At 42.6% G+C, this 27,832-nt stretch overlaps 4 protein-coding genes across 20 annotated transcripts in view; 3 read left to right on the plus strand and 1 right to left on the minus strand.

Moving 5' to 3' along the window:
- Window positions 1-13,932, minus strand: part of PIKFYVE (phosphoinositide kinase, FYVE-type zinc finger containing) — a 151,244-nt gene extending 137,312 nt beyond the window's left edge. For 12 of the 16 annotated variants that reach the window (XM_060301926.1, XM_060301931.1, XM_060301935.1 and 9 more), the window contains exons 1-2: window positions 13,492-13,932; window positions 3,877-3,966 (exon numbers count right to left, since the gene is read on the minus strand). The gene's annotated coding sequence lies outside the window, so the exon portion shown is untranslated. Of the gene's footprint in view, window positions 1-3,876; window positions 3,967-8,785; window positions 8,847-13,491 lie in introns of those variants that run through there. The other 4 variants (XM_060301934.1, XM_060301930.1, XM_060301927.1 and 1 more) reach the window with 2 other exon arrangements.
- Window positions 447-3,611, plus strand: LOC115846059 (gamma-crystallin A-like). The gene is made up of 3 exons (XM_060301947.1): window positions 447-455; window positions 1,515-1,757; window positions 3,435-3,611. The coding sequence occupies exons 1-3, from the start codon at window positions 447-449 to the stop codon at window positions 3,609-3,611; spliced, it is 429 nt and encodes a 142-aa protein (XP_060157930.1).
- Window positions 13,448-15,720, plus strand: LOC115850572 (gamma-crystallin B-like). Its single transcript, XM_060301946.1, has 3 exons — window positions 13,448-13,623; window positions 13,721-13,963; window positions 15,397-15,720. The coding sequence occupies exons 1-3, from the start codon at window positions 13,615-13,617 to the stop codon at window positions 15,670-15,672; spliced, it is 528 nt and encodes a 175-aa protein (XP_060157929.1). The 5' UTR covers window positions 13,448-13,614; the 3' UTR covers window positions 15,673-15,720.
- Window positions 15,721-23,569: 7,849 nt separating this feature from the next.
- LOC115850949 (gamma-crystallin B) lies at window positions 23,570-25,678 on the plus strand. 2 transcript variants are annotated; one of them, XM_060301460.1, is made up of 4 exons: window positions 23,570-23,578; window positions 23,685-23,931; window positions 24,867-24,876; window positions 25,382-25,678. In XM_060301460.1, the coding sequence occupies exons 1-4, from the start codon at window positions 23,570-23,572 to the stop codon at window positions 25,638-25,640; spliced, it is 525 nt and encodes a 174-aa protein (XP_060157443.1). In that variant the 3' UTR covers window positions 25,641-25,678. The 2 variants fall into 2 exon arrangements, with proteins under 2 accessions (XP_060157443.1, XP_060157442.1); XM_060301459.1 differs by lacking the exon at window positions 24,867-24,876 and having other exon boundaries at window positions 23,685-23,927; window positions 25,365-25,678.
- The last annotated feature ends 2,154 nt before the right edge of the window (window positions 25,679-27,832 follow it).

A 27,832-nucleotide genomic window follows, 5' to 3' on the forward strand; every position in this document is an offset into this window, starting at 1 on the left:
GTGGTGTATTCCGATGTGGTTTTGTAGCTGGGGAGACCAATGCAGCCTTTCCCACACTGGTTCAATTACAGCTGTAACTGAAGTTTACCAGTACACCTGCCACATTAGGTATATCCTCTGGTCCCTGGGTATACTGTCTAACTTCATAGGACTCTGCCCAGTTTTCTTTTGTCTAGCTCTGCTACTTGCAGGGGAACACTTTTTCTTTGTGGCTATTAATTTCTCTCCTCTTAGCATCTGCACATGTTCTTTACATGCTGCCTGAGGACTTTTACAAATGCATTGTGGACATATTGCCAGCTGTAGGTGGATGTCCCTCCCTGGGTCATGAACCATGAAGGTGTTTGATTTCATCTTTCTACATACACACGGGATGAGTTGGGGATTGGGGTCACCCTCTACCGCTGAATATCTGAGAGTGCTTCTAAATCAATAGGTTGGCAGCGATGGGAAAAGCTTTCAAGCAGTCACCTGGGTCCTATGAAACAGTGTTGCTTCAGGGAGGGAAAACTCAGGAAAATCACGATGCTAGCTTTTTTTTTTTTAACATCTTTATTGAAGCATAATCGCTTTACAATGGTGTGTTAGTTTCTGCTGTATAACAAAGTGAATCAGCTATACACATACATATATCCCCATACCCCCTCCCTCTTGTGTCTCCCTCCCACCCTCCCTACCCCACCCCTCTAGGTGGTCACAAAGCACCGAGCTGATCTCCCTGTGATATGTGGCTGCTTCCCACTAGCTATCTGTTTTACATTTGGTAGTGTATATATGTTCATGCCTCTCTCTCACTTTGTCCCAGTTTACCCTTCCCCCCACCACCGTGTCCTCAAGTCCATTCTCTATGTCTGCGTCTTTATTCCTGTCCTGCCCCTAGGTTCTTCAGAACGATTTTTTTCTTTTCTTTTTTTTTTTTTTAGATTCCATATATATGTGTTAGCATACGGTATTTGTTTTTCTCTTTCTGACTTACCTCACTCTGTATGACAGACTCTAGGTCCACATGATGCTAGTTTTGAAAACAAAAAGCATCCCTAGAAGCTGGGTTGAGGGGAGAGGGGAATGGGAGGATTCTGTATATTTTCCTACTCCTGGAGCGTCTCAGAGAGTCTTGGGAGACCTCTTGCTTTTTAGCCCAAGGAGAAGTGTTTAATCTCAAGACAAAATGTGGCTATTTACAAAATTTGCTGCTTTTCACCAGTAACTCAAAGTTATACATTTACAAATTGATTTTATTTTTTCATCTCATGAAAGTAATATATATTTATGTAACAACAAATTAAAGCAATTGAAAACAACAAAAAGGAGAAATAAAAACATAAAATTAAGACCTATAATCTTGCCGTTCATTGATAACCAAGATTGACATTTGGGCTTATACATACACTGTTATAATCTTTTTTTTCCTACATAAACATACGCCACAGCGTGTCTGCTGGGTATCTACTGTGGGGTGGGGGGGATGTACCTCCCAGCTGACTCCCTGCTGTCACCTTGCTTTCCACCTGCAGATCACCATCTACGAGGACTGGGGCTTCCAGGGCCGCCGCTACGAGTGCAGCAGCGACTGCCCCAACCTGCAGCCCTACTTCAGCCGCTGCAACTCCATCCGGGTGGACAGCAGCTGCTGGATGCTCTACGAGCGCCCCAACTACCAGGGCCACCAGTGCTTCCTGCGGCGCGGCGACTACCCCGACTACCAGCAGTGGATGGGCCTCAACGACTCCGTCCGCCCCTGCCACACAATTCCTTACGTGAGTCTTAGTTCAACACGACTCATGTGAAAGCATCACTGATCCATGGCCATAAATTCCTGTTCATAAAAGTCAGTTTGTTTCAACTCAGGACTAGTGTTCACGGTGAAATAGCAAAGCCCAACTCTCAAGCATTTAACAAAAAATTGATTGCCTTTACTACGCTCTCATATGGAAACATTAAAACTCATTTCAATAAAGCATTAAAAATGGGCAGATTGTTTTTAGGCACAAGAAATCACAACAATATAGCTTCTAAAGTTGAATTTGGAAGTATCTAGCTGATCCCTAATTTCTAAATAAAAACTACCTTGTTCAGTAAAGAAAAAAATCTATCTAGATCATTATTTCTTAATGAACACTGACAGACTATGGGAGAACAACATAAGTATAATGTATTCTGACTGTACTGGCGATTATTTTCAATACCTTCTTTATGACCTACGGATCTAGAAACTAGAACAGTTCGCTTGCAGGTGGCTCCTTGTATTCAGCAGTCATTATCAACTAGTTTTTTACAAGGGTCAGAAAAAGATCATTAATTAGGATTTCATGGGACATGGTCCTCACCAAAATGCTGCTTAATGTTTTTCAATCATGTGGAATTTGTATTTCTACATTCTGATGACACCAAATTATGTGTCATGACAAGCAGATTCAAGAAGTGAAACCAAAATTCGGCTGCAGAAATTTGCAGATGCAAAAAGAGGTACAAATAAGACAGAAATTTCTTTGAGGCAAGAAACTCAACTTACAAGTGACTTGGCAAAATGTTGGACATGTGGACTCAGAGTAAATATGAATTGTTGTACATGATGAGTACAAAAGTGACTTAAAAACAAGCTTGAGGGGCTTCCCTGGTGGCACAGTGGTTGAGAATCTGCCTGCCAATGCAGGGGACATGGGTTCTAGCCCTGGTCCGGGAAGATCCCACATGCTGCAGAGCCATTAAACCCAACTACTGAGGCTGCGCTCTAGAGCCCTTGAGCCACAACTGCTGAGCCCACATGCCACAACTACTGAAGCCCGCATGCCTAGAGGTGCCCCTGCTCACCGCAACTAGAGAAAGCCCTCGCACAGCAATGAAGACCCAACACAGCCAAAAATAAATAAATTCCAAAATAAAAATATTTAAAAACAAGCTTGAGGAGCTCAGCTCAGTGCTCTGTGATGACCTAGAGGGGTGGGATGGCGGGAGGAGAGAGGCTCAGGAGGGAGGGGATATATGTATACATATAGTTGATTCACTTTTTTCTACAGCAGAAACTAACACAACGTTGTAAAGCAATTATACTCCAATCAAAAAAAATACAAAAAAACCAAAACCAAGCTTGATAGGATTCAGTGATACACAGTCATAATGGTAAACGGAGTTAAAATCCTCTCTGCAGACTGAACTAAATACAGTTGTGACAGTTGTTTTTTTTTTAGAAAGGAATCCCTTTTATTGACTTTATTTCAATTCTTGTTTCTTCCACAGGATAGACCCCTGGTCAGGTCAGTTTTATTTTAATACTCTCCCTAATTTGTTAGAACAACCATGTAAGGAAAGGATACATATATGACAGGATGGTTTGAAAACCCTGCTTCATGAAGCTGCAGGCTGATTGAGTCACTTTTACTGACATCAAGGATGCCCACAACTTATTTTTCATCTTTGGTTTATTGTCACAACAGACTAGCTCTCACAGGATAAAGCTGTATGAGAGACATGGCTACGGAGGCCTGGTGTCCGAGCTCACAGAGGACTGCTCCTGCATGCATGACCACTTCCAGCTCAATGAGCTCCACTCACTCCACATGCTGGAGGGCTGGTGGGTCCTCTGCGAGATGCCCAACTACCAGGGGTGGTAGTACTTGCTGAGGCCAGGGGACTAAAGGAGCTACCATGACCGGGGAGGCCTGGATGCCAAAGTCGGCTCTCTGAGATGCATCATCGATTTGTACGAGGCTGTGTTTTCCTTATTATAATCCACATAGAGTTGCACTAAATATACAGATTGTGTTCCTGGCACTAAGTGATTCTTGTTCATCTTAAATGATAACTGAATTTTAATAAATGGTGACCCTTGGCAACTTATCTGACCCTGAAGGTCAAGTGTCTTGAATGTCTACTTACTTCCTGCTGGTCAGGCAGCAGTAATTATGAAGTCCCCACTCATGTCATGGGAAGGAGGGAGAAACACTGTCTGCCTCTATGACCCACGATCTGAGGGAGAGAGGAAAGAAACATAATGAAAAACTATGAAACCCATATACAGGAGAAAATATAGAACCAGTTGTGGTTGGGATACCAAAGACAAAGGATTGCTGGAGAGGTTAGGGCAGCTGAAGTTTCAGATAAGATTAGTCAAGAAAAGCTGAGTGAAAAGAGAAGTTTTAAGCGGAATTCCCGAAGCAGAGAAGGTCAAGTACACATGATGAGGTCATCTGGGAGGAGAAGTGTTAAATTAAGAGTTAAAGGACCCGGGGCTCGTCGCAACCAGAGAAAGCCCGTGCACAGCAACAAAGACCCAACTCAGCCAAAAATTAATTAATTAATTAATTAATTAATTTTTTAAAAAAAGAGTTAAAGGGCCTGAGTTGTTATCCTGCCTCTGCTACTTACTAATAAAATGCCCCTCAGTCTCAGGTAAACTAGGACGGTTGGTTACTCCACTTCCTAGCTTATCTCTTCGAGCAAGTCATTTCTTATTCACTGTGCCTAAATTGCCTTATTGAAAACTACAGGCAATAATAAATTCCTGTCTCACTAATTTCCAGGATAACTATGATGAAAAGCTGGGGAAAGATTGTGAACACACTTTGTTATCTTTAAATGTTTGTACAAATATAAATGTAAGAAATTAATGTATTCTCAGGGTTTCCTCAAATTCAACAGTACAGTATAATCATCTTTATTTTGGACTCCAGTATGAACTTTTATCAAGATTCAATTATGGAAGACTCAACTATGCAGAGTGAAGTAAGAATATTTATTATCCTGCATACCTCTGACATTTCTTTCCACTAGAGTAGAGCTGCTCTCCCAGAATGCTAATTCTTTTCACAAATTTACATAAGCAAAAATAGTGCTCTGTCCCAGTTAACTTCTTTATAGAAATTGAGAAGCTAATTTTAAAATTCATATGGAATTGCAAGGGACCCAGAATAGCCGAAACATTCTTGAAAAAAGAACAGAGTAGGAGAACTCACACTTCCTAATTTCAAAACTTACAACAAAGCAACAGTAATCAAGACAGCAGGGTACTGGCACAGGGTAGACATAGAGATGAATGGAATAGACTTGAGGGTCTAGAAATAAACCCATATGTCTATGCTCAACTGATTTTTGCCAAGGGTGCTAAGACCATTCAATGGGGAAAGAATAGCTTTTCAACAAATGGTGCTGGGACTACTGGATATCCAAATGCAAAAGAATAAAGTTAGACCTCCATTTCATACCACATATAAAAATTAACTCAAAATAAATCAAAGAACTCAAACTATAAAACTCTTAGAAGAAAACAGAGACATACATCTTTTTCTTTTTTTCTTTTGGCGGTATGCGGGCCTCTCACCGTTGTGGCCTCTCCCATTGCGGAGCACAGGCTCCGGATGCGCAGGCCCATCGGCCATGGCTCACAGGCCCAGCCACTCCGCGGCAAGTGGGATCTTCCCGGACCGGGGCACAAACCCACGTCCCCTGCATCAGCAAGCAGACTCTCAACCACTGCTCCACCAGGGAAGCCCCATCTCTGTGATCTTTTATTAGGCAATGATATGTTAAATATGACCAAAAGCACAAGCAACAACAATAAAAAAATAAATTGGACTTCATCAAAATTAAAACCTTTTATGAATCAAAGGATACTATCAAGAAAGTGAAAAGACAGCCCACTGAATGGGAGAAAATATTTACAAACTTTTTATCTGGTAAAAGTCTAGTAACCAGAATATATAAAAACTCTTAAAACAACAACAGAAAGATAAACAACATAATTTAAAAATGGGCAAAAGATTTGAATATACATCTTTATGAAGAAGATATACAAATAGCCAAGAAGCTACTGAAGATGTTCAGCATTGTTAGTCATTAGGGAAATTCAAATCAAACCACAGTAGGGTAGCACTTAATACCCACTAGGATGGTTATAATAATTTTAGGGAAAAAAAACCAGAAAATAACAAATGTTAGTAAGGACGTGGAGAGATTGGAACTCTCATAAATAGCTGGTGGGAATGGAAAATGTTGCAGCCACCGTGGAAAACGGTTTGGTATTTCCTCAAATAGTTAAATAGAGTTATATGACTCAGCAATTCCACTCTGATGTTTATACTCCAAAGAATTGAAAATGGGTGTTCAAACAAAAACGTATACATGGGGACTTCCCTAGTGGTGCAATGGTTAAGAATCTGCCTGCCAATGCAGGGGACACGGGTTCAAGCCCTGATTCAGGAAGATCCCACTTGCCGTGGAGCAACTAAGCCCGTGCGCCACCACTACTGAGCCTGCACTCTAGAGCCGACGAGCCACAACTACTGAGTCCGTGTGCCACAACTACTGAAGCCCGCGTGCCTCGAGCTCATGCTCTGCAACAAGAGAAGCCACCACAACGAGAAGCGTGCGCACTGCAACGAAGATTAGCCCCTGCTCGCTGCAACTAGAGAAAGCCCGTGCCCAGCAATGAAAACCCAAAGCAGCCAATAAATAAATAAATATATTTTTAAAAAAAGTATACATGAATGTTCATAGCAGCACTATCCACGGTAGCCAGAAGGTGAAAACAACCCAAATGTCTATCAGTGGATGATTGGACAAATGAAATGTGATATATCCAAACAATGGAATATTATTTGGCCATAGAAAGGAATGATGTACTGATACATGCTACAACATGGATGAACCTTGAAAACATTAGGCTAAGTGAAAGAAGCCAGTCACATAATACCACATATTATAGGATTCATTTATATGAAATAACCTGAATAGGCAAATCTAGAGACAGTAAGTGGATTCATGGGTTGCTTAAGTATGGGGGATGGGTGGATAAAGGAATGAAAACTAAAGGGTACAGGACTTCTCACTGTGGGATGAGGATGCTCTAAAATTCACTGTGGTGATGGTTGCACATAACTGTGAATATACTAAAACCACTGAATTATACACTTTAAATGGGTAAACTATATGGTATGTAAATTATATCTCAACAAAGCTGTTTAAAAATAATAATGCCCGGCACAGAACCTTAAGTAATAAATAATCTTTTAGAATAAGATTCCTTCTTGCTGAAGGAACATATGGTATAAATTATAAATATGAAGATACACATATTACTAAACTGCTGTGGCTCTTACCAATACCAAATATACAGAAAGATTTGTTTTGCCGCTAGCTTAGTTAAACCATGGTGTGTTGTCCTTTGTTGGGTGACTAATGAAATATGAGCTCTGCTTTTTTTTAAAAAAAAGTAAAACCCAGGTGAGATGTCTCACTGAAAACAATTTTAAACTGAGGTTTTGTTTTGTTTTGCTTTAATCTAGTGAACTTAAGGGTTTAGAGAACAGCCTTTTATCTAAGAAAGCTCGGTGTGCCACAAGTTTTCTTCTCTATAAAATAAGGGGTGTGGACAAGAGGAGCTCCATGTTTCCTTCCAGCTCTGATTCTTTAAGACTGTATTAGGTTTCAACGTAGAGCATCTCAATGGTTACCAATGTAGGCCTTGAGGTCCATGGACATGGTTTCTGGCTTGGCCACCTAATGGCTGTGTGACCTTGAGCAAGTTACTTATGCTCCCTAAGCCTCAGTTTTCCCACTTGCATGTTCTTATGAGGAATAAATGAGATGCCTCCTGTAAAGAAGCTCAATAAGCAGCAGTCATCCCTCCATCAGTTTTACCTTGTTATGCTATATATATGGACTTCATAAAAAAAGGGAGGGGGGCAAAGTAAATTAGCTATTTTCTAAAAAAAATTCTCTAATTCAAGGAAATGTGAAAATCCTCAATGTCCTTTTAATAGTCACCCATTACTGCTGTCTTAGAAGGCTACATATAAATCAGTGACACAGGGATTTAGGAACCCTTTGCAGTCAGTTAATGCTGAGATCCTAGAGCCAGGCTGAAGAAATCAGCCTGGCAGCAATCAGTCAATTGAAGAATTCACTAGAATTTACCAGAATTCCTGTTAAAGCCAAATATTTTCAAGGTTGGTAGGGAGAACAGGCTACTTTGGTGCTAGGCCCTTTGCAAGGTAAAAAAAAAAAAAAAAAGAACGACATTGAACCTACTATGAGAAGTGTATAATTAGGGAGAATATAAGCTATGCATATCTGGAAACATAACCTCTAAAACAAGTCATTGTTATATGCAGAAACAATCAGTTTAGGCCTTCAAGACTGACAGACCTGAGTTCAGTTCCCAGTGCCTCTACTTACTAGCTGTGTGTACCTTTTTGAATTTGTTTCTCATAGTGATCAGTACGTGATTAGACTTGGTCAGCTGGGGACCCTGGCTTGGAATGGGTGTTCAGAGAGCCTCCTCTGGCCTCCTCCAGATACAATCTTCCCCACAGGACAGGAATGTGTGGAACAACAGGGACATGCCCACACGTCTTCTAGACCACACTCCTTATACCTGGAGCTCCAGAATTTCCTCCATTTACACCCTTGCTTCCAAAATCTAAGAGAGAGTCTTCACTCACCCACCCAAGGACACTGGTACTCAAAGGGCAGCTGTTTGGGGGCATGGTCGGGATGCGGGGGTGGAGCTTGGACATGTGAGGGAGTGAGAAGTGAGGAGGGCGGTCCATGGGGTGGTAGAGGGGGCCTCTATTTATGCTCTTGCCCTGGATCTCTCAAATATTTGGGGAAGTACTGATAATAATTGTGCTGTGTTAGCTACATGACGTACTCTATATAAGATTCCTGGTACAATGTCTAGAACACACTAAACACTCTTCATACAGTAGGCTGTCATTATTAACTATTATTATTTCCATCATCATGAGCCAAGTGAGTGCTGTAAAGTTTGCTACAGGTTCAATCCTACCTACTTAAGTGAGAGCAGATGTGGCTTCCTTCAGCAGGGTCATGTCAATGATGTGCTGATGAACTCAAGAGGTTTCATCTGGGAGACACATAAGTGGTTATCAGAGAAAGAAGTCTGCAAACACTTCAGGAAAACCCAGCTGACAAACTAAAACATTGGCATGGGGGAAGGGAGGCAGGGAGGGTAATGAACTATTTCCACAGAGCCTTCTAACAGGCCCCAGGTAACTTTAATGGCTCTTTTTTTTTTTTAAAGATTTATTTATTTTTGGCTCTGTTGGGTCTTAGTTGAGGCGAGAGAGCTGTTCGTTGCAGCACGCGGGCTTCTCTCTAGTTGTGGGTTTTTCTCTCTCTAGTTGTGGCACACAGGCTCCAGGGCACATGGGCTCTGTAGCTGTGGCACATGAGCTCTCTAGTTGAGGCACACAAGCTCAGTAGTTGTGGCACGTGGGCTTTGTTGCCCCGCGGCATGTGGGACCTTAGTTCCCTGACCAGGGATCAAACCCACGTCCCCTGCACTGTAAGGCGGATTCTTTACCAATGGACCACCAGGGAAGTCCCTTAATGGCTCTTAAATGAACTATTTTTTTTGGGAAGAAACCAGGGTTATATCAGATCCATTCAAATATTTTGACATGCAAGTCTATGTATTTTGATATACGAGTTTGTTTAACCATGAGTTCCTAAAGAACTTTAAATGGTTTTTAATTTTTTTTTTAATTTTTTAAAATTTAAATGAGACCTGTCTTTTTTAAAACAAGTTTTGCACTTCTTTTTAAAGGAAAAAGAAAAAACTTGTATGTAACTTTAAACTTGGTATTCAAATATTTGTGCTAAAAGGCTCATTGGCTCAGTCCCTTAATCTCCCACATATTTTAGACTGGGGTGTTGGCTGATACTACAAAGAGACAGAACAAAGCATGTCTTGCAGCATCCGGGACCCAATGACTTATTCCATTGACTCATCCATCTTCTAAAATGCAAGGAAGTGACTGGGGATCTCATTATTTTTCTTCACAAAAATGTTGCTCATCACCTTTTCTTTCATTTTTGTTCTCTTTCTCAGGCCATCTCTCCTTTAGCAGTTAAAGGTAAGTTCTGAGACCTTCACGGGAGAGCTCTAGTGGTGCTCTAACACCTCCCCTCCCCTCAGGAAGGCCTCCCTGCTGCCAGCCTACACCAGCCTGCCCAATTTCTGGGCCATTTTTACCTCCCTTCAAGTTTTCCCAGGTCACCAAGGACCAGACAGGAGTGGAGGCTATCAGAACCAGGGGACGTGGTAGAGGACTGAGTGGGAGAGAATGATGGCTGTGTCTCTGAACATCCACATAGGTGACCTCATGTGGGTGAGTTATTGTTCTCCAAAATAAAATCAGAATCATTTGCAATAAAATGGGCATCACTTGCTTAACTGTTTTTCTTGTTTCCAGGACTCTATCCATATAATTAATTAGTAAATAATCATGGGGGATAGAGAAGTGTGACATGGCCCTTACCCTTAAGGTTATTACCTTGTTGAAGACACTAAACCAGGCTGGGAAAACTGGACAGCTACATATAAACGAATGAAATTAGAACACTCCCTAACACCATACACAAAAAATAAACTCAAAATGGATTACAGACCTAAATGTAAGGCCAGACACTATCAAACTCTTAGAGGAAAACATAGGCAGAACACTCTATGACATAAATCACAGCAAGATCCTTTTTGACCCACCTCCTAGAGAAATGGAAATAAAACCAAAAATAAACAAATGGGACCTAATGAAACTTCAAAGCTTTTGCACAGCAAAGGAAACCACAAACAAGACGAAAAGGCAACCCTCAGAATGGGAGAAAATATTTGCAAATGAAGCAACTGACAAAGGATTAACTCCAAAGTATACAAGCAGCTCATGCACCTCAATATCAAAAAAACAAACAACCCAGTCCAAAAATGGGCAGAAGACCTAAATCGACATTTCTCCGAAGAAGATATACAGATTGCCAACAAACACATGAAAGAATGCTCAACATCACTAATCATTAGAGAAATGCAAATCAAAACTACAATGAGGTATCACCTCACACCGGTCAAAATGGCCATCATCAAAATATCTACAAACAGGGCTTCCTGGTGGCGCAGTGGTTGAGAGTCCGCCTGCCGATGCAGGGGACACGGGTTCATGCCCCGGTATGGGAAGATCCCACATGCTGCGGAGCGGCTGGGCCTGTGAGCCATGGCCACTGAGCCTGCGCGTCCGGAGCCTGTGCTCCGCAATGGGAGAGGCCACAACAGTGAGAGGCCCACGTACTGCAAAAAAAAAAAAAAAAAATATCTACAAACAGTAAATGTTGGAGAGGGTGTAGAGAAAAGGGAACCCTCTTGCACTGTTGGTGAGAATGTAACTTGATACAGCCAATCTGGAGAACAGTATGGAGGTTCCTTAAAAAACTAAACATAGAACTACCATACGACCCAGCAATCCCACTACTGGGTACATACCCTGAGAAAACCATAATTCCAAAAGAGTCATGTACCACAATGTTCATTGCAGCACTATTTACAATAGGTAGGACATGGAAGCAACCTAAGTGTCCATCGACAGATGAATGGATAAAGAAGATGTGGCACATATATACAATGGAATATTACTCAGCCATAAAAAGAAACGAAATTGAGTTATTTGTAGTGAGGTGGATGGACCTAGAGTCTGTCGTAAAGAGTGAAGTAAGTCAGAAGGAGAAAAACAAATACGTATGCTAACACATATATATGGAATCTGGAAAAAAAAAAAGGTTCTGAAGAACCTAGGAGCAGGACGGGAATAAAGACGCAAACATAGAGAATGACTTGAGGACACGGGGAGGGGGAAGGGTAAGCTGGGACGAAGTGAGAGAGTGGCATGGACATATACACACTACCAAATGTAAAATACATAGCTTGTGGGAAGCAGCCGCATAGCACAGGGAGATCAGCTCAGTGCTTTGTGACCACCTAGAGGGTGGCAACTATTTACATATCATTTACACTGTATTCACAACTACTTACACAGCATTTACATTGTAGTAGGTATTATAAGTAATCTAGAGATGATTTAAAGTATATGGGAAGATTGTGTAGGTTATATGCAAATACTACTCCATTTTGTATAAGGGACTTGAGCATCTGCAGATTTTGGTATCCACAGGAGTTCTGGAAGCAATCCCACGGATACCGAGGGACGGCCTGCTCTATTTCTAGTATTTTATTTGATCCCTAAAATGTGTTAATATAATTGTTTGCCTCAGGGCTCTGTTAGTGCTGCCACCAGTTTTGCAAGAGGTCAGGATGAATTCTACAATGTCATATGACATAGGCTATGAAATAGACTGGGGCCAGCCTGTAGCCACCTATACTCTTTATCGTCCCATGGAGGGTCATGTCAGGGCCTGGGTATCTGCTGGATACTGTGTTGGTTCTATTCCAATAGAGGGACTCCTACTCACTTTTTATAGGAAGAGCCTTAGTAAACCTATTACATGTTAACATAAATAACATATTTTATGAATAATAACCATACTTTCCAAAGCAAAAACAATGAAAAGACTGCAATTGCTTTACATTTTACCAAATCTCTTTAATGTCATATAGCCTCTGGAAAAACTCCACTGTACACTTGTGAAGGAATAAGAGTGAAAAGGGCAAATAACATCTTGGTATTGTTATGAAAACTGTTCTGACCATATGAACCCCTTGAAAGTGTCTTGGGGACCTTAGAGGTCCCCATATCACACTGTGAAATCCATACTATCAAGATACCCTGTTGGGGCTTCCCTGGTGGCACAGTGGTTGAGAGTCCGCCTGCCGATGCAGGGGACACGGGTTCGTGCCCCGGTCTGGGAAGATCCCACATGCCGCGGAGCGGCTAGGCCCGTGAGCCATGGCCACTGAGCCTGCGCGTCCTGAGCCTGTGCTCTGCAACGGGAGAGGCCACAACAGTGAGAGGCCCGCACACCGCAAAAAAAAAAAAAAAAAGATACCCTGTTGTCTGGCCTGGTATCAAGATGCTCTGTTGTCTGGTGCTGTCTAGCATCTCAAAAGTCTGAGGAAGTAGAGGGTGTTGTACCTTGAGGGTTTCTACATTACTCCTTACACTAACTCAAATCACCCTTACCAAGTGAACAAGAGTTTATCAGGGTGAAGAGAAAAGATAGATCTTAGGACATTTGAAGGAGGCCAGGGACCCCAAAGAGCGAGCAAGTCTCTGGGCAGCCGCCAGCAGAAGGAAGGATGTAGGCTCCAAGGGAGATGTGAGAAAGGAAGGCCACAACAATCTGCTTTCAATCACAGAATCTTGAATTTGAATTACGCTTTATGCTTTTCAAAGCATTTTCACAGATTACTTGATTCCCTCTTCCTTAAGATTTCTTATTATTTAAATTCTGGTTTTCAAGAAGTATTTTTGTTCTGTTTTGTTTTTAAACACCAGTCCCTGAGCAGAACACATGGTTTAGTTTAATTACCTTTAAGGAGTCAATTAAGCAGACTAGGCTATAAAATAAAAGCATGGGGATAGAATTCCGCTCATCCTTCTACGTTAAAGACTTTTCATTTTGGTGGCAACAACAGCTTTTGTGAATTAGAACAACCCGAACCTACCAGAAAGAATAAGAGTAAACATTCAGCTAACCGCAGTGACCAGGGGGAGGGAGGGCGGAGAGCTTGCAAATCCCCTTACTCACCGAAATGGGCTCCTTTTGTGTGATTTCCTGCGGAGGCAGCAGTCAGGGCTGCTATTTATACAGCGGCCCTCCCCCTAGTCGCACACAACATCCAGCGAACACCTCCTGCTTCCTCTCTCCAGAATGGGAAAGGTAAGTGCTGGGTACCTGATGCTCAACCTTTGCCGGGTCGCGGCATCTTCAGCGGGGCTGCAAATCGCTTCATGCTTCCACATCTTCCATTTTGCAGATCACCTTCTACGAGGACCGGGGCTTCCAGGGCCGCTGCTACGAGTGCAGCAGCGACTGCCCCAACCTGCAGCCCTACGTCAGCCGCTGCAACTCCATCCGGGTGGACAGCGGCTGCTGGATGCTCTATGAGCGCCCCAACTACCAGGGCCACCAGTACTTCCTGCGGCGCGGCGACTACCCCGACTACCAGCAGTGGATGGGCTTCAATGACTCCGTCCGCTCCTGCCGCCTCATCCCCACTGTGAGTGTGGCTCTGTCTTTGCCTTCCTCTCTTTGGAAATCTAAGCCATTAAAAACTGTCATCCTTCAACCAACGGTTCCAACTGGAGAGCAGAAAGGGGGAGTGAGCCCAGTGCATGCAGTCCATTCTAGAAGGGTGTCCCAGATAGCAAGCCATTCTTCATGAACTCTGGTGTTTTTTTTAAAATCACATATTCCCAGTTTTTCATGCTTTAAATGGAATCAAAAATGAAAAGACTCATTAACAAAAAGCAGAACATAGAAGAGACTGAAGTTATCTGTTCGAGATATAATTTCCTTTTTTTGTATTGAAGTATAGTTGAGTTACAATGTTCTGTTAATGTCTGCTGTACAGCAAAGTGATTCAGTCATACATACAGACATTGTTTTTTTATATTCTTTTCCATTATGGTTTTTCACCAGACACTGAATATGGTTCTCTGGTCTGTACAGTAGGACCTTGTTGTTTATCCATCCTATATATAACAGTTTGCCTCTGCTAACCCTAAACTCCCACTCCAACATATAATTTCTTAAAGTGGTCATTGCAAGCCATATCAACGCAGAAATCCAATATATCACAACTTATAAATACAATCTGGTTCCGTTTAGTTGATAAAAATACTTTTGCTTGCTTTGGCTTACTTTTCTAATTGATTATCCTCCTAGAGAAGACAGGCACCCTGGCTTCTATTCTGATTTTGTAGGCAGTACCTATTAGCACACCTAGAGGTAGAAATTAGAGGAAAGGCCACATCCAAAACTACAGTTTGAGATTCAGTCTTTCCTAGAGAGTGATGGCAGAGTTCTTAGAAGAATGTGTAGAAGTGCAGGAGCATGAGATATGGTGTCATCCAAACAGAGCTGCAAGAAGACCATTCCTGCTGCTGAGGGAATGAGGAAGTGAAGGGTAGGAGGCCAGAAAGGAAGCTTAAGAGTCACATAGGTGGAAATTTGAACTGAAAATGAAGTTATGAAAACGGAGGTAGGGAAGATGTGTCGTCTTACTTTTTTGCAAGGGCTTAATAATCCATAGTATGCATGAAAACCAAAACATTAGTCCTACAGAAAATAGCTAAACGTTGATTCCTTTATAACAAGGGTAATATATCAAATGAGGCTTCACTTTCCAATGATGCTCACTTTTCTCCTTTGAGAGGGACGTTCTCCAATAAGAAGCACTAAAATGATCAATTTTATTTTAGACAAACCTAAATTCCCAAGGACAGAGACTGGTGCATAGCAGTTGAAGAGCTGCTAAGTTCTGTTCCTAGCTTAGCCCATCCACCGTGAGATTCACGGGTGGGCGTTGGGGACCAGGAAGGCTCCTTAACTCTGCGACATGGTTGTGGTGAAAGCAGACTTGGACTAAGGGAACTTTAATTTCTCTCTATTTGTGTTCACTTACTTTTTCTTCTCTGTCTGCCACCCTAGCACTCCGGCACTTTCAGAATGAGAATCTATGAGAGAGATGACTTCAGAGGACAAATGTCAGAGATCACAGATGATTGTCTGTCTCTTCAGGACCGCTTCCACCTCAATGAGATCCACTCCCTCAATGTGCTGGAGGGCTCCTGGGTCCTTTACGAGCTGCCCAACTACAGGGGAAGGCAGTACCTCCTGAGGCCAGGGGAGTACAGGAGATATCTTGACTGGGGGGCGATGAATGCCAAGGCTGGTTCTCTAAGACGGGTGACAGATTTTTATTGAAGTATTTTCATTCTCCACTTTTCTCCTTTAGAATCTAATAAAAGATTTAGCTTGTGTTTCTGGCACTAACAGAGTCCTGTCTTTCTTTTAATCTATTAGGCCTTCAAAAGCAATAATGGCACTTGACCAGACATGATAACATATGCTTTCAAGATGGGGAACAACCTCTTATAAGGGGAAGTGAGTAGAGGATATTATTGCCAGCGTTCTTTTAAAGGCTAGGCCATGTGGGCTCAAAGTTCAGTTCAACTGGGCTCAACCCATTTGTGGTTAATCTTACAAGTTACAATAATAAACAAGTTACATAAATAAACAGTTACAATAATAAACAAGTACTTATTGAAACACCTCAAGTTACCCCTCCAGGTTATCCCCACCATCTTCCCTATATAGTCCAAGTCTTAATTGATAAGGAAAGCAATTCTCATCTAGACTCTTACTTTAGCTCCATAAACAAACAAATAAATGAACCTGTCCTCTCACCTACTGCACTCCTTATCCTTCTAACAGCCTCCATCCCTTTTCTCCCATTTCCAATACCTCATACCTCCATGAGATTTTCCAATAGAATTCACTGTCTCTTTGCTGTATGTGCTTTGTACAAAATTTTCAGGATTTTTACGAAAAACCATATGCACATAGGAAAACTCTGCCTCCTATCATTTTTTTTTTTTTTTCTGGCCACGCTGCATGTGGGCCTTAGTTCCCCTACCAAGGATCGAAACCACACCCCCTGCAGTGGCAGCATGGTGTCTTAACTCCTAGAATGTCAGGGAAGTCCCTGCCTCCCATCATTTTAATAGGAGTAAAGTACTGTGACCATATATGAAAAATAAGGGACTTCCCTGGTGGTGCAGTGGTGAAGAATCCTCCTGCCAATGCAGGGGATAAGGGTTCAATCCCTGGGCTGAGAAGATCACACGTGCCACGGAGTAACTAAACCTGTGCACCACAATTATTGAGCCTGAGCTCTAGAGCCCGCATGCCACAAGTACTGAAACTTGCACGCTCTAGGGCTCGCATCATGCAACTACTGAGCCTGTGTGCTGCAACTACTGAAGCCCATGCGCCTAGAGAACGTGTTCTGCAACAAGAGAAGCCACCGCAATGAGAATCCTGGGCACCACAATGAGAAGTAGCCCCTGCTGGCCACAACTAGGGAAAGCCCGCATGCAGCAATGAAGACCCAATGCAGCCAAAATAAAAATAATAATAAAGAAAAATAATACTAAATCAAAAAAAGGGCATTAAAATTTTCTGGAGAAGTTTGCTTGTTTGATTCAGTTGTTTTCTTTTTTAAATAAACATAGATTAAGGTCACTAATAAAAAATTACAACATAATAAATTAAAGAAATTAAAAATAGGTGAATGAAAAAATTGGGTCAGAAGAAAAACGAGAGAGAGAGAGAGAGAGAAAGTGGTGGAGCCAGGAGTGACGTTTGAGCCCAAACTGGGTGCTATAAAGGCACTTTGGTGGCTGAAGTTAGAACCAGATTTGGATCCAGCAGCCAAGACATAGAAGGAAACATGATCAGTTCCATGACTGACAGAGTCCATAAGACAAATAAATTAATTATTCAAGACTAGCCTAACCATTCCCAGTACTGAAACCTAAAAGAAAATTTTCTTGTGGGTCCTAGTAAAGAAGATACTGAGTAAACAACGTCCTCAATAACATCCTGCGATAATTACATATGGTTCTTAGGACTGTTTCTTGTAAAGTTCCCCAGTGAAGCTGACAGCTTCAGGTCAAAATTCTTCTGAAGTACCCCATCCTTTGAGATTCTAATAAATGGCTCAAAGCTCATCTCACAGCAGGTGGGAGACTTAGTACCCACTTCTTCCAACACACATATACCCAATGTTTCTTGGAATTCTGGAGAGGAGACGAGTTGTTTATGCGGAGACGAGTTGTTTATGCTTTTCCCAGTTACTCTCCACTCTGAACTCCTGCCTTGTCATTGAGTGGATCCACACTGACCCAAAGTGGAGACATAGTGCCTTTTCCTTGAACTCCTGAACCATTTCTCACATAAAGCATTAATGTGTGCAGCCAGCTTTGTTACAGAGGTTGTGAGGGGAGAGATGCAAGTTTAGATCACAATAGCACAACAATATCAAGTTTAATATTGGATGACCCTGCTCTGGTCTGCAAGCTCCAACCTGCTGCTGGGCGGCCTGTCTTTCCCTTCCTTGCTCCTCTCTTCTCTGTCCTTAGATGTACCCACATGTTTGTTCATTCTCTGTAGAGTCTCCTTCCATCTCACACATCAAGGGCTCCATATCCACCACCCAAGTGGCTTATTACCAGGACAAGCATATAATGTGTTGCTTATCCTGAGTCATTTTTGAGAGTGAGTGTGTTCTATTAAGGATTACACTGGAGCAAGAGGCATGAAGCAGGACCGTTCCAGGCAAACTGGGGCACGTGGTAAGGCTCTTTATAAAGGCTCCTTCCCTGGAAAATAGATTCTTGTAATATTTGATATTAACTGTTCCTAAATCTCAGTTCTTTAACCTTTAAATTCCCAAAACTACTGTTGGCTTCCTGGAGACATTAGCCAGCATCCTCTGTTTGCCAATAATAATACAGCAAACATGAATGAGAAAGCCAAAAACTTCTTGGAGTGCCAAGTTTTACATTATTTGCCTAGTAGGCATAAACTCACAGGCATCAGACATGGAAATTATGTGAAACACCTGAACTGAAGGCACATAAAACTAGAGACCCTGGATCTCATTGATCAAGCTTGCAAGTTGCTTCCCTTCCTGGGGCACAGGCAAAGAGAATGCAATCCACCCACTAATCCCAATTTAAAGAAAAGGTCAACAGTGGGGAGTTGCCGGGGGAAGACATTATGCCCAAACTAACTCCTAATCTACCCTTCCTCCTTCTCTCTATCCTCTCTCTAAACACTGGGACCTTGAAGAGATGAGTGTCTGAGGTGAAAGCAGAGAAGGGATACCCTACAGGATCCCACTAAACTTCTCCCCATGAAGATGAACCAACAATTCAAGATAACCCTGGTATCATCCTACATGCCCTACACACGCTAGTATTTCCTATATATCCTAGCTTGTTATAAGTCCAGATTTTAAAGCTTTTTCTTCCCTTTTTTCCCTCTTTTCTCCCTTTGAATCCACAGTGTCTTCTGGACTAACCTTACAAAAGTTCCACCAAGCACAGAAACTGAAGTAGCAGCTAGCTATTCCATAAAAGTTTCAAGATCCCACTCTATTGAGCTACACCCTCAAAATGTTCTCCTCGCTATGGGTCCCCTCTCCAGTTTCCCTTCCCCATTTTCAAGGGGTAGGTCCTGATGTAAGCAGGTGTCTTATTCCATTCCCTCTGGACATTTGGAGTTCAAATTTTCTTCTTTGTGGGTTTGTTAAAACAAAACTGACAATCACAACCACCTGTTGCTTAAACAAGAAAGCGTATTGTTTTTGTTCTGTTTTCTTAAAATATTTATTTTATTTTTGTTTATTTATTTTGGGTTGTGCGGGGTCTTAGTTACAGCACGTGGGATGTTTGTTGCAGCATGCAGACTTCTTTGTAGCAGCATACGAACTCTTAGTTGCAACATGCATGTGGGATCTAGTTCCCCGACGACGGATCAAGCTCTGGCCCCCGACATTGGGAGCGTGGGGTCTTAGCCATTGGACCACCAGGGAAGTCCTGAGATGTACTGTTCTTGTTGACGAAAAATTAATCAGTCAATTTAAGAAAGAATTGGAAAATTTTATTCGAGCCAAATTTGAGGATTATAACCTGGGAAGAGCACCTCAGGAAGCTCTGAGAACTGTTCTGCCTGTTAGAAGTCAAGACACCGTGTATATATAAGTTTTCTGAGACACAGGGATGCACATTAAATGACATATTATTGACAGTTTACATAATCCAGATTTAAGCGCCATCGTGGTGGGTCACGTGACCCTTTACAAGCTCTAGAAGGAGTGTTGGACTTCTCTAGTGGCACAGTGGTTAAGAATCCACCTGCCAATGCAGGGGACACAGGTTCGAGCCCTGGTCCGGGAAGATCCCACATGGCGCAGAGTAAATAAGCCTGTGTGCCACAACTAATGAGCGTACGCTCTAGAGCCCTCGAGCCACAACTACTGAAGCCCACAAGCCACAACTACTGAAGCCCGTGCGCCTAGAGTCCGTGCTCCACAACAAGAGAGGCCACAGCGATGAGAAGCCCGCACACTGTAACAAAGAATAGACACCGCTCGCCACAACTAGAGAAAGCCTGTGCACAGCAAGAAAGACCCAACACAGCCAAAAATAAATAAATAAATAAATAAATAAATAAAAATTTAAAATGGAAAACCAAAAAGAGGGAATGTTATCTTTTAAGGAGTTGCCTTTTTGGTGCTAGGAGAATGTTGCTGTTTATGGTTGAGCAGGCATTCTTTTTTTTTTTTTTTTTGCGGTATGCGGGCCTCTCACTGTTGTGGCTTCTCCCGTTGCGGAGCACAGGCTCCAGACGCGCAGGCTCAGCGGCCATGGCTCAGGGGCCCAGCCGCTCCACGGCACGTGGGATCCCCCCAGACCGGGACATGAACCCGTGTCCTCTGCATCGGCAGGCAGACTCCCAACCACTGCGCCACCAGGGAAGCCCGAGCAGGCATTCTTGATGATGGGAGAGGTCTGGTTGATGTATAATGCAGATACACAATGCGGGGGGGAGAGGGGAGGCCAAAGGGCAGAAAAGAATTTTTATGTTGATATTTTTCTTGCTTTACCATAAAATATGAATTTTATTTCACATTTTTAACATGAAAATTCATTTGTTCCAAGAGGAATGCCATAGGAGTTAAGCAGAGGTGGGTCAATGATTGCTTCCTGTCTTCACGTCAGTTAATGAATGGCCGAGAAAGACAAGCCGAGAAACAGAACCAGAGGCTGGTGCTATGATGGTGACCTCCGGGTCCTTACCCAGTCTCCTTGTTTGGGAGAGTTTGGTCTACATGGCCGCCAACCAAATGACCTCTTCTCATTTAACCAAGCACGTATATGATACAAATGCTACGTTAATTATCAGTACTAGGAAGCAAGCATGTGGGTAGTAAGGTGGACAGTTGATTGGACCTCAGACACTAGCAAAACTCCGGAATTGGACACTGCTGTTGTAACAGTAACTTGGCATCTCAGGAGACATACAATTAGAATTACGAAGGAGCAGAGGGCTTAGGGGACAGCACAGTTCTGTTTTCTCTCTTTTGCTTACTCATCTCGCCTATTATAAATGCCCATTAAATAGATCAAATGCAGGGTGCTTATGTCATCCTACACATTGAAAGCTGCAAATGCTGAACTTTGATGCGAGTGTGTAGGCCTGTTGTGCTGAGCCTTTGAAAGAGGTCCCGTGGACTATTACATGATGAATTTCAGACGAGGGAATAACGTTCATATCCCCCAGACATTTATTGAGTAAACTTTACGGGCCAGTTCATTTTTCCAGTTAGTGAGAATACAAAAGTAAAGATGGATGGCAGGGCGGAGGGGCGGGGAGATAAATTAGGAGTTTGGGATTAACATATACACATTATTATACATAAAATAGTAAACAACAAGGACCTCATATATAGCACAGGGGACTATACTCAATAACCCATAAGGGAAAAGCATCTGAAAAAGAATAGATATAAATATATGTATAACTGAATCGCTACACCTGAAACTAACAAAACACCGTAAATCAGCTACACACACACACACACACCCACCACACACACACACACACACACACACAAGGAAAAGAATGGAAAAGAAAAGAAGAAGGAATAAATCAGAGTAGTGTTTTTCAAAGTTTGGTTAAGAACAACCTGCTGCTGCCAGTTAAAAATACAGATTCCTAGAGTCCCTTCCAGATCTAATGATGCTGCGTCTCAGAAGAGCGTAGAGCCTGGCAATTAGCATTTTTAATAAGCACAGGTGATTCTTAATGCTCCCTGGAGTTTGAAGAACACTAGATGATTTCTAAAGTTCCTTCCAAATCTACATTTTTACCACAAAATGGCTTTGTGGTGGAGACACTTTTCAGGCATCTTTGAGAGAACTGAACATTTTTGAGAGAGACAATTGGGCTGAAGTCATCCTTAATAATGTCTCACTATTACTAATATCAAACGTTTATTCAGTGCTCATTTGTGCCAGGTATGTGCCAAACACATTAAACACATAATCCCATTTATTCAGGTCAATGTCCTTTAGCCAAAAGCCACCAGACACACCTGTTGTGAAACAAAGGGGTTTGTTACTGGTTACAGTGACGGAGAGAACATACACCATGGGGAAGCATGGACTGTCTCCGTAAGAGGGTTAGAAAGAACTATGATAGGACTTGTACTTTGGTTGGGTGACTTGGGGAAGTGCCTAAAAAGGCAGATGTTGGGCTTCCCTGGTGGTACAGGGGTTAGGACTCCGCACTTCCACCGCAGGGGGCACGGGTTCAATCCCTGGTCGGGGAACTAAGACCCCACATGCTGCGCGGTGCGGCCAAAAAAACATAAAATAAACAATAAAATAAAAAGCAGGAGCTCACTAAATTGGATGTTGTCAGACAGCAAGGGTAATTTTATGATTGGATATCTTAATAGTTCTACTCATGGGGAAGGGAGCAAAGAACAAGGATTAAGCTGCAATTCATATAGAAGCAGCAGTTAATCATTTTGGCTGAGAGAGGGCCTGTGTCTGGGGTTCTGTGGGTGGCACATTCGCTTTGTTTTCGCCTATGCTTAGACAAAATTACGAAGTCGCCTTATTTTGTCTCATTTCATCATGGTCTCAGGGTAACCTGGCCTCAGTTGGTATTTCGTGAGATTGTTTATGTCTAATAGGGAAATATGGCCTAGCTCTGAGGGCCAGACCAGCTTTCAAATATCAGAGGCTGCAGGCCCCTTCCTTTTTCCTTCCTTCCTTCCTTCCTCCCTTCCTCCCTCCCTCCCTCTCTCCTTTCTTTCTTTTCTTTCCTTCCTTCCTTCCTTTCTTTCTTTCTTTCTCTTTCTTTGTCTTTCTTTTCTCTCTCTCTCTCTCTTTCTCTCTCTCTCATTCAACATACTATATCTCATGAGATAAGTATTATGAAATAACTCCTGCTCTGAGAGGTTGTGTGGCTTGCCACGTTCATGTGGCTACTAAGTGGACATTCTGAGTCCACGAGGCTTTACTGCCTTCCCCTGGTAAAGGGAAAGCAATCTATAAAGCAATATACTTCTCAGTCTTGAACCCAATGGTCATAAAAACCTTTCTTTTGGTTCTTATCACAAGTCGGCTACGATGGGCTGGTTTCCAGTTATATGAAGCGTACTCACCAAAGAGGAAGTTAAAAGCTATGCCTTAAAGCGTTGTCAAAACTAGCAAGAATCAGAATCCAGATTTGTGTCCTGTACTAGATTGACAAGTCCTATGAAGAAAGCAGTTTTAAGATAGAGGGGTCTCCGTGGTCCAGGAAAATCAGTGCTTGTGGCATTCTGCTTCACCCACAGCCTCTCTGGAATTCTGGGGCACTTCCATAAAGACATGGATTTCTTCCCCCAAAATACACAGGGCATAAACGAATCATATGTATAGAGACGTGAGTTTCAGGTCAAAAGTTCAGACTGATGTGCTGATAAATTTATAAAACACTAAGAATCCAAATAAAAGCAACTCTAGGGACTCATCCAGAGCCCGAACAGACAGCGTTAGAATATACCAGAGAATGAGGGCAGACTAGACAGGCATTTCCACTGAATGCAGCATGCAAAAGGGATCCATAAAACCCCCTTACGCACCCCCGGGGCCCCTTTTGTGTTGTTCTTGCCAACACAGCAGCCGTCCTGCTATATAGACCCGCTGCGCTGCCGGGGCCCCATCACACTGAACTCACATCATCGTGTCAACCAGCCATGGGGAAGGTAAACGGAACACAAGTGAAATAAAATGGAGCGGGGAAAAATGCCTCTATACAAGATCTATTATGGGGAGCAAATAATTTCATTTTGAATTATACTTCCTTTGCAGATCACCTTCTATGAGGACCGGGGCTTCCAGGGCCGCTGCTACGAGTGCAGCAGCGACTGCCCCAACCTGCAGCCCTACTTCAGCCGCTGCAACTCCATCCGGGTGGACAGCGGCTGCTGGATGCTCTATGAGCGCCCCAACTACCAGGGCCACCAGTACTTCCTGCGGCGTGGCGACTACCCCGACTACCAGCAGTGGATGGGCTTCAACGACTCCGTCCGCTCCTGCCGCCTCATCCCCACAGTGAGTATGGTTCTGTCTTTGCCTTCCTCTCTTTGGAAATCAAAGCCATTAAAAACTGTCATCCTTCAACCAAACGGTTCCAACTGGAGAGCAGAAAGGGGGAGTGAGCCCAGTGCATGCAGTCCATTCTAGAAGGGTGTCCCAGATAGCAAGCCATTCTTCATGAACTCTGGTGTTTTTTTTAAAATCACATATTCCCAGTTTTTCATGTTTTAAATGGAATCAAAAATGAAAAGACTCATTAACAAAAGGCAGAACATAGAAGAGACTGAAGTTATCATCTGTTCGAGGTATAATTTCTTTTTTTTGTATTGAAGTATAGTTGAGTTACAATGTTCTGTTAATGTCTGCTGTACAGCAAAGTGATTCAGTCATACATACAGACATTCTTTTTTTTATATTCTTTTCCATTACGGTTTTTCACCAGACAGTGATTATGGTCTCTGGGCTGTACAGTAGGACCTTGTTGTTTATCCATCCTATATATAACAGTTTGCCTCTGCTAACCCTAAACTCCCACTCCAACATATAATTTCTTAAAGTGGTCATTGCAAGCCATATCAACGCAGAAATCCAATATATCACAACTTATAAATACAATCTGGTTCCGTTTAGTTGATAAAAATACTTTTGCTTGCTTTGGCTTACTTTTCTAATTGATTATCCTCCTAGAGAAGACAGGCATCCTGGCTTCTATTCTGATTTTGTAGGCAGTACCTATTAGCTCACCTAGAGGTAGAAATTAGAGGAAAGGCCACATCCAAAACTACAGTTTGAGATTCAGTCTTTCCTAGAGAGTGATGGCAGAGTTCTTAGAAGAATGTGTAGAAGTGCAGGAGCATGAGATATGGTGTCATCCAAACAGAGCTGCAAGAAGACCATTCCTGCTGCTGAGGGAATGAGGAAGTGAAGGGTAGGAGGCCAGAAAGGAAGCTTAAGAGTCACATAGGTGGAAATTTGAACTGAAAATGAAGTTATGAAAACGGAGGTAGGGAAGATGTGTCATCTTACTTTTTTGCAAGGGCTTAATAATCCATAGTATGCATGAAAACCAAAACATTAGTCCTACAGAAAATAGCTAAACGTTGATTCCTTTATAACAAGGGTAATATATCAAATGAGGCTTCACTTTCCAATGATGCTCACTTTTCTCCTTTGAGAGGGACGTTCTCCAATAAGAAGCACTAAAATGATCAATTTTATTTTAGACAAACCTAAATTCCCAAGGACAGAGACTGGTGCATAGCAGTTGAAGAGCTGCTAAGTTCTGTTCCTAGCTTAGCCCATCCACCGTGAGATTCACGGGTGGGCGTTGGGGACCAGGAAGGCTCCTTAACTCTGCGACATGGTTGTGGTGAAAGCAGACTTGGACTAAGGGAACTTTAATTTCTCTCTATTTGTGTTCACTTACTTTTTCTTCTCTGTCTGCCACCCTAGCACTCCGGCACTTTCAGAATGAGAATCTATGAGAGAGATGACTTCAGAGGACAAATGTCAGAGATCACAGACGATTGTCTCTCTCTTCAGGACCGCTTCCACCTCAATGAGATCCACTCCCTCAATGTGCTGGAGGGCTCCTGGGTCCTTTACGAGCTGCCCAACTACAGGGGAAGGCAGTACCTCCTGAGGCCAGGGGAGTACAGGAGATATCTTGACTGGGGGGCGATGAATGCCAAGGCTGGTTCTCTAAGACGGGTGACAGATTTTTATTGAAGTATTTTCATTCTCCACTTTTCTCCTTTAGAATCTAATAAAAGATTTAGCTTGTGTTTCTGGCACTAACAGAGTCCTGTCTTTCTTTTAATCTATTAGGCCTTCAAAAGCAATAATGGCACTTGACCAGACATGATAACATATGCTTTCAAGATGGGGAACAACCTCTTATAAGGGGAAGTGAGTAGAGGATATTATTGCCAGCGTTCTTTTAAAGGCTAGGCCACGTGGGCTCAAAGTTCAGTTCAACTGGGCTCAACCCATTTGTGGTTAATCTTACAAGTTACAATAATAAACAAGTTACATAAATAAACAGTTACAATAATAAACAAGTACTTATTGAAACACCTCAAGTTACCCCTCCAGGTTATCCCCACCATCTTCCCTATATAGTCCAAGTCTTAATTGATAAGGAAAGCAATTCTCATCTAGACTCTTACTTTAGCTCCATAAACAAACAAACAAATGAACCTGTCCTCTCACCTACTGCACTCCTTATCCTTCTAACAGCCTCCATCCCCTTTCTCCCATTTCCAATACCTCATACCTCCATGAGATTTCCCAATAGAATTCCCTGTCTCTTTGCTGTACGTGCTTTGTACAAAATTTTCAGGATTTTTACCAAAAACCATATGCACATAGGAAAACTCTGCCTCCTATCCTTTTTTTTTTTTTCCTGGCCACGCTCTATGTGGGCCTTAGGTCCCCTTCAAGGGATCGAACCCACACCCCCTACAGTGGAAGCACGGAGTCTTAACGACTGGATGGCCAGGGAAGTCCCTGCCTCCCATCATTTTAATGGGAGTAAAGTACTGTGACCATACATGAAAAATAAGGGACTTTCCTGGTGGCGCAGTGGTTAAAAATCCTCCTGCCTATGCAGGGGATACAGGTTCAATCCCTGGGCTGAGAAGATCACACGTGCCACGGAGCAACTAAGCCCGTGCACCATAACTACTGAGCCTGAGCTCTAGTGCCCGCATGCCACAAGTACTGAAGCCCATGTGCCTAGAGCCCATGCTCCACAACAAGAGAAGCCACCGCAATGAGAAGCCTGGGCACCACAACGAAGAGTAGCCCCTGCTGGCCACAACTAGAGAAAGCCCATGTGCAGCAATGAAGACCAATGCAGCAAAAAGAAAAATAATACTAAATCAAAAATAGGGCACTAAAATTTTCTGGAGAAGTTTGCTTGTTTGATTCAGTTGTTTTCTTTATTTTAAAAACATAGATTAAGGTCACTAATAAAGAATTACAACATAATAAATTAAAGAAATTAAAAATAGGTGAATGAAAAAATTGGGTCGGAAGAAACACAAGAGTGAGTGAGAGGGAGAGATGGAGCCAGGAGTGAAGTTTGAACCCAAACTGGGTGCTATAAAGGCACTTTGGTGGCTGAAGTTAGAACCAGATTTGGATCCAGCAGCCAAGACATAGAAGGAAACATGATCAGTTCCATGACTGACAGAGTCCATAAGACAAATTAATTATTCAAGACTAGCCTAACCATTCCCAGTACTGAAACCTAAAAGAAAATTTTCTTGTGGGTCCTAGTAAAGAAGATACTGAGTAAACAACGTCCTCAATAACATCCTGCGATAATTAAATATGGCTCTTAGGACTGTTTCTTGTAAAGTTCCCCAGTGAAGCTGACAGCTTCAGGTCAAAATTCTTCTGAAGTACCCCATCCTTTGAGATTCTAATAAATGGCTCAAAGCTCATCTCACAGCAGGTGGGAGACTTAGTACCCACTTCTTCCAACACACATATACCCAATGTTTCTTGGAATTCTGGAGAGGAGACGAGTTGTTTATGCGGAGACGAGTTGTTTATGCTTTTCCCAGTTACTCTCCACTCTGAACTCCTGCCTTGTCATTGAGTGGATCCACACTGACCCAAAGTGGAGACATAGTGCCTTTTCCTTGAACTCCTGAACCATTTCTCACATAAAGCATTAATGTGTGCAGCCAGCTTTGTTACAGAGGTTGTGAGGGGAGAGATGCAAGTTTAGATCACAATAGCACAACAATATCAAGTTTAATATTGGATGACCCTGCTCTGGTCTGCAAGCTCCAACCTGCTGCTGGGCGGCCTGGTCTTTCCCTTCCTTGCTCCTCTCTTCTCTGTCCTTAGATGTACCCACATGTTTGTTCATTCTCTGTAGAGTCTCCTTCCATCTCACACATCAAGGG

The sequence above is a fragment of the Globicephala melas genome, chromosome 7 (assembly GCF_963455315.2).
Source record: "Globicephala melas chromosome 7, mGloMel1.2, whole genome shotgun sequence".
In the NCBI taxonomy this organism is placed as follows: Eukaryota; Metazoa; Chordata; class Mammalia; order Artiodactyla; family Delphinidae; genus Globicephala; species Globicephala melas.

Excerpts from the sequence above, each read along its gene's own strand:
- LOC115846059 (XM_060301947.1), top strand. Across the intron at positions 1,758-3,434 it reads CCTGCCACACAATTCCTTAC|ACTAGCTCTCACAGGATAAA; the intron begins GTGAGTCTTAGT and ends TTGTCACAACAG.
- LOC115850572 (XM_060301946.1), top strand. Across the intron at positions 13,964-15,396 it reads CCTGCCGCCTCATCCCCACT|CACTCCGGCACTTTCAGAAT; the intron begins GTGAGTGTGGCT and ends CTGCCACCCTAG.
- LOC115850949 (XM_060301459.1), top strand. Across the intron at positions 23,928-25,364 it reads CCTGCCGCCTCATCCCCACA|CACTCCGGCACTTTCAGAAT; the intron begins GTGAGTATGGTT and ends CTGCCACCCTAG.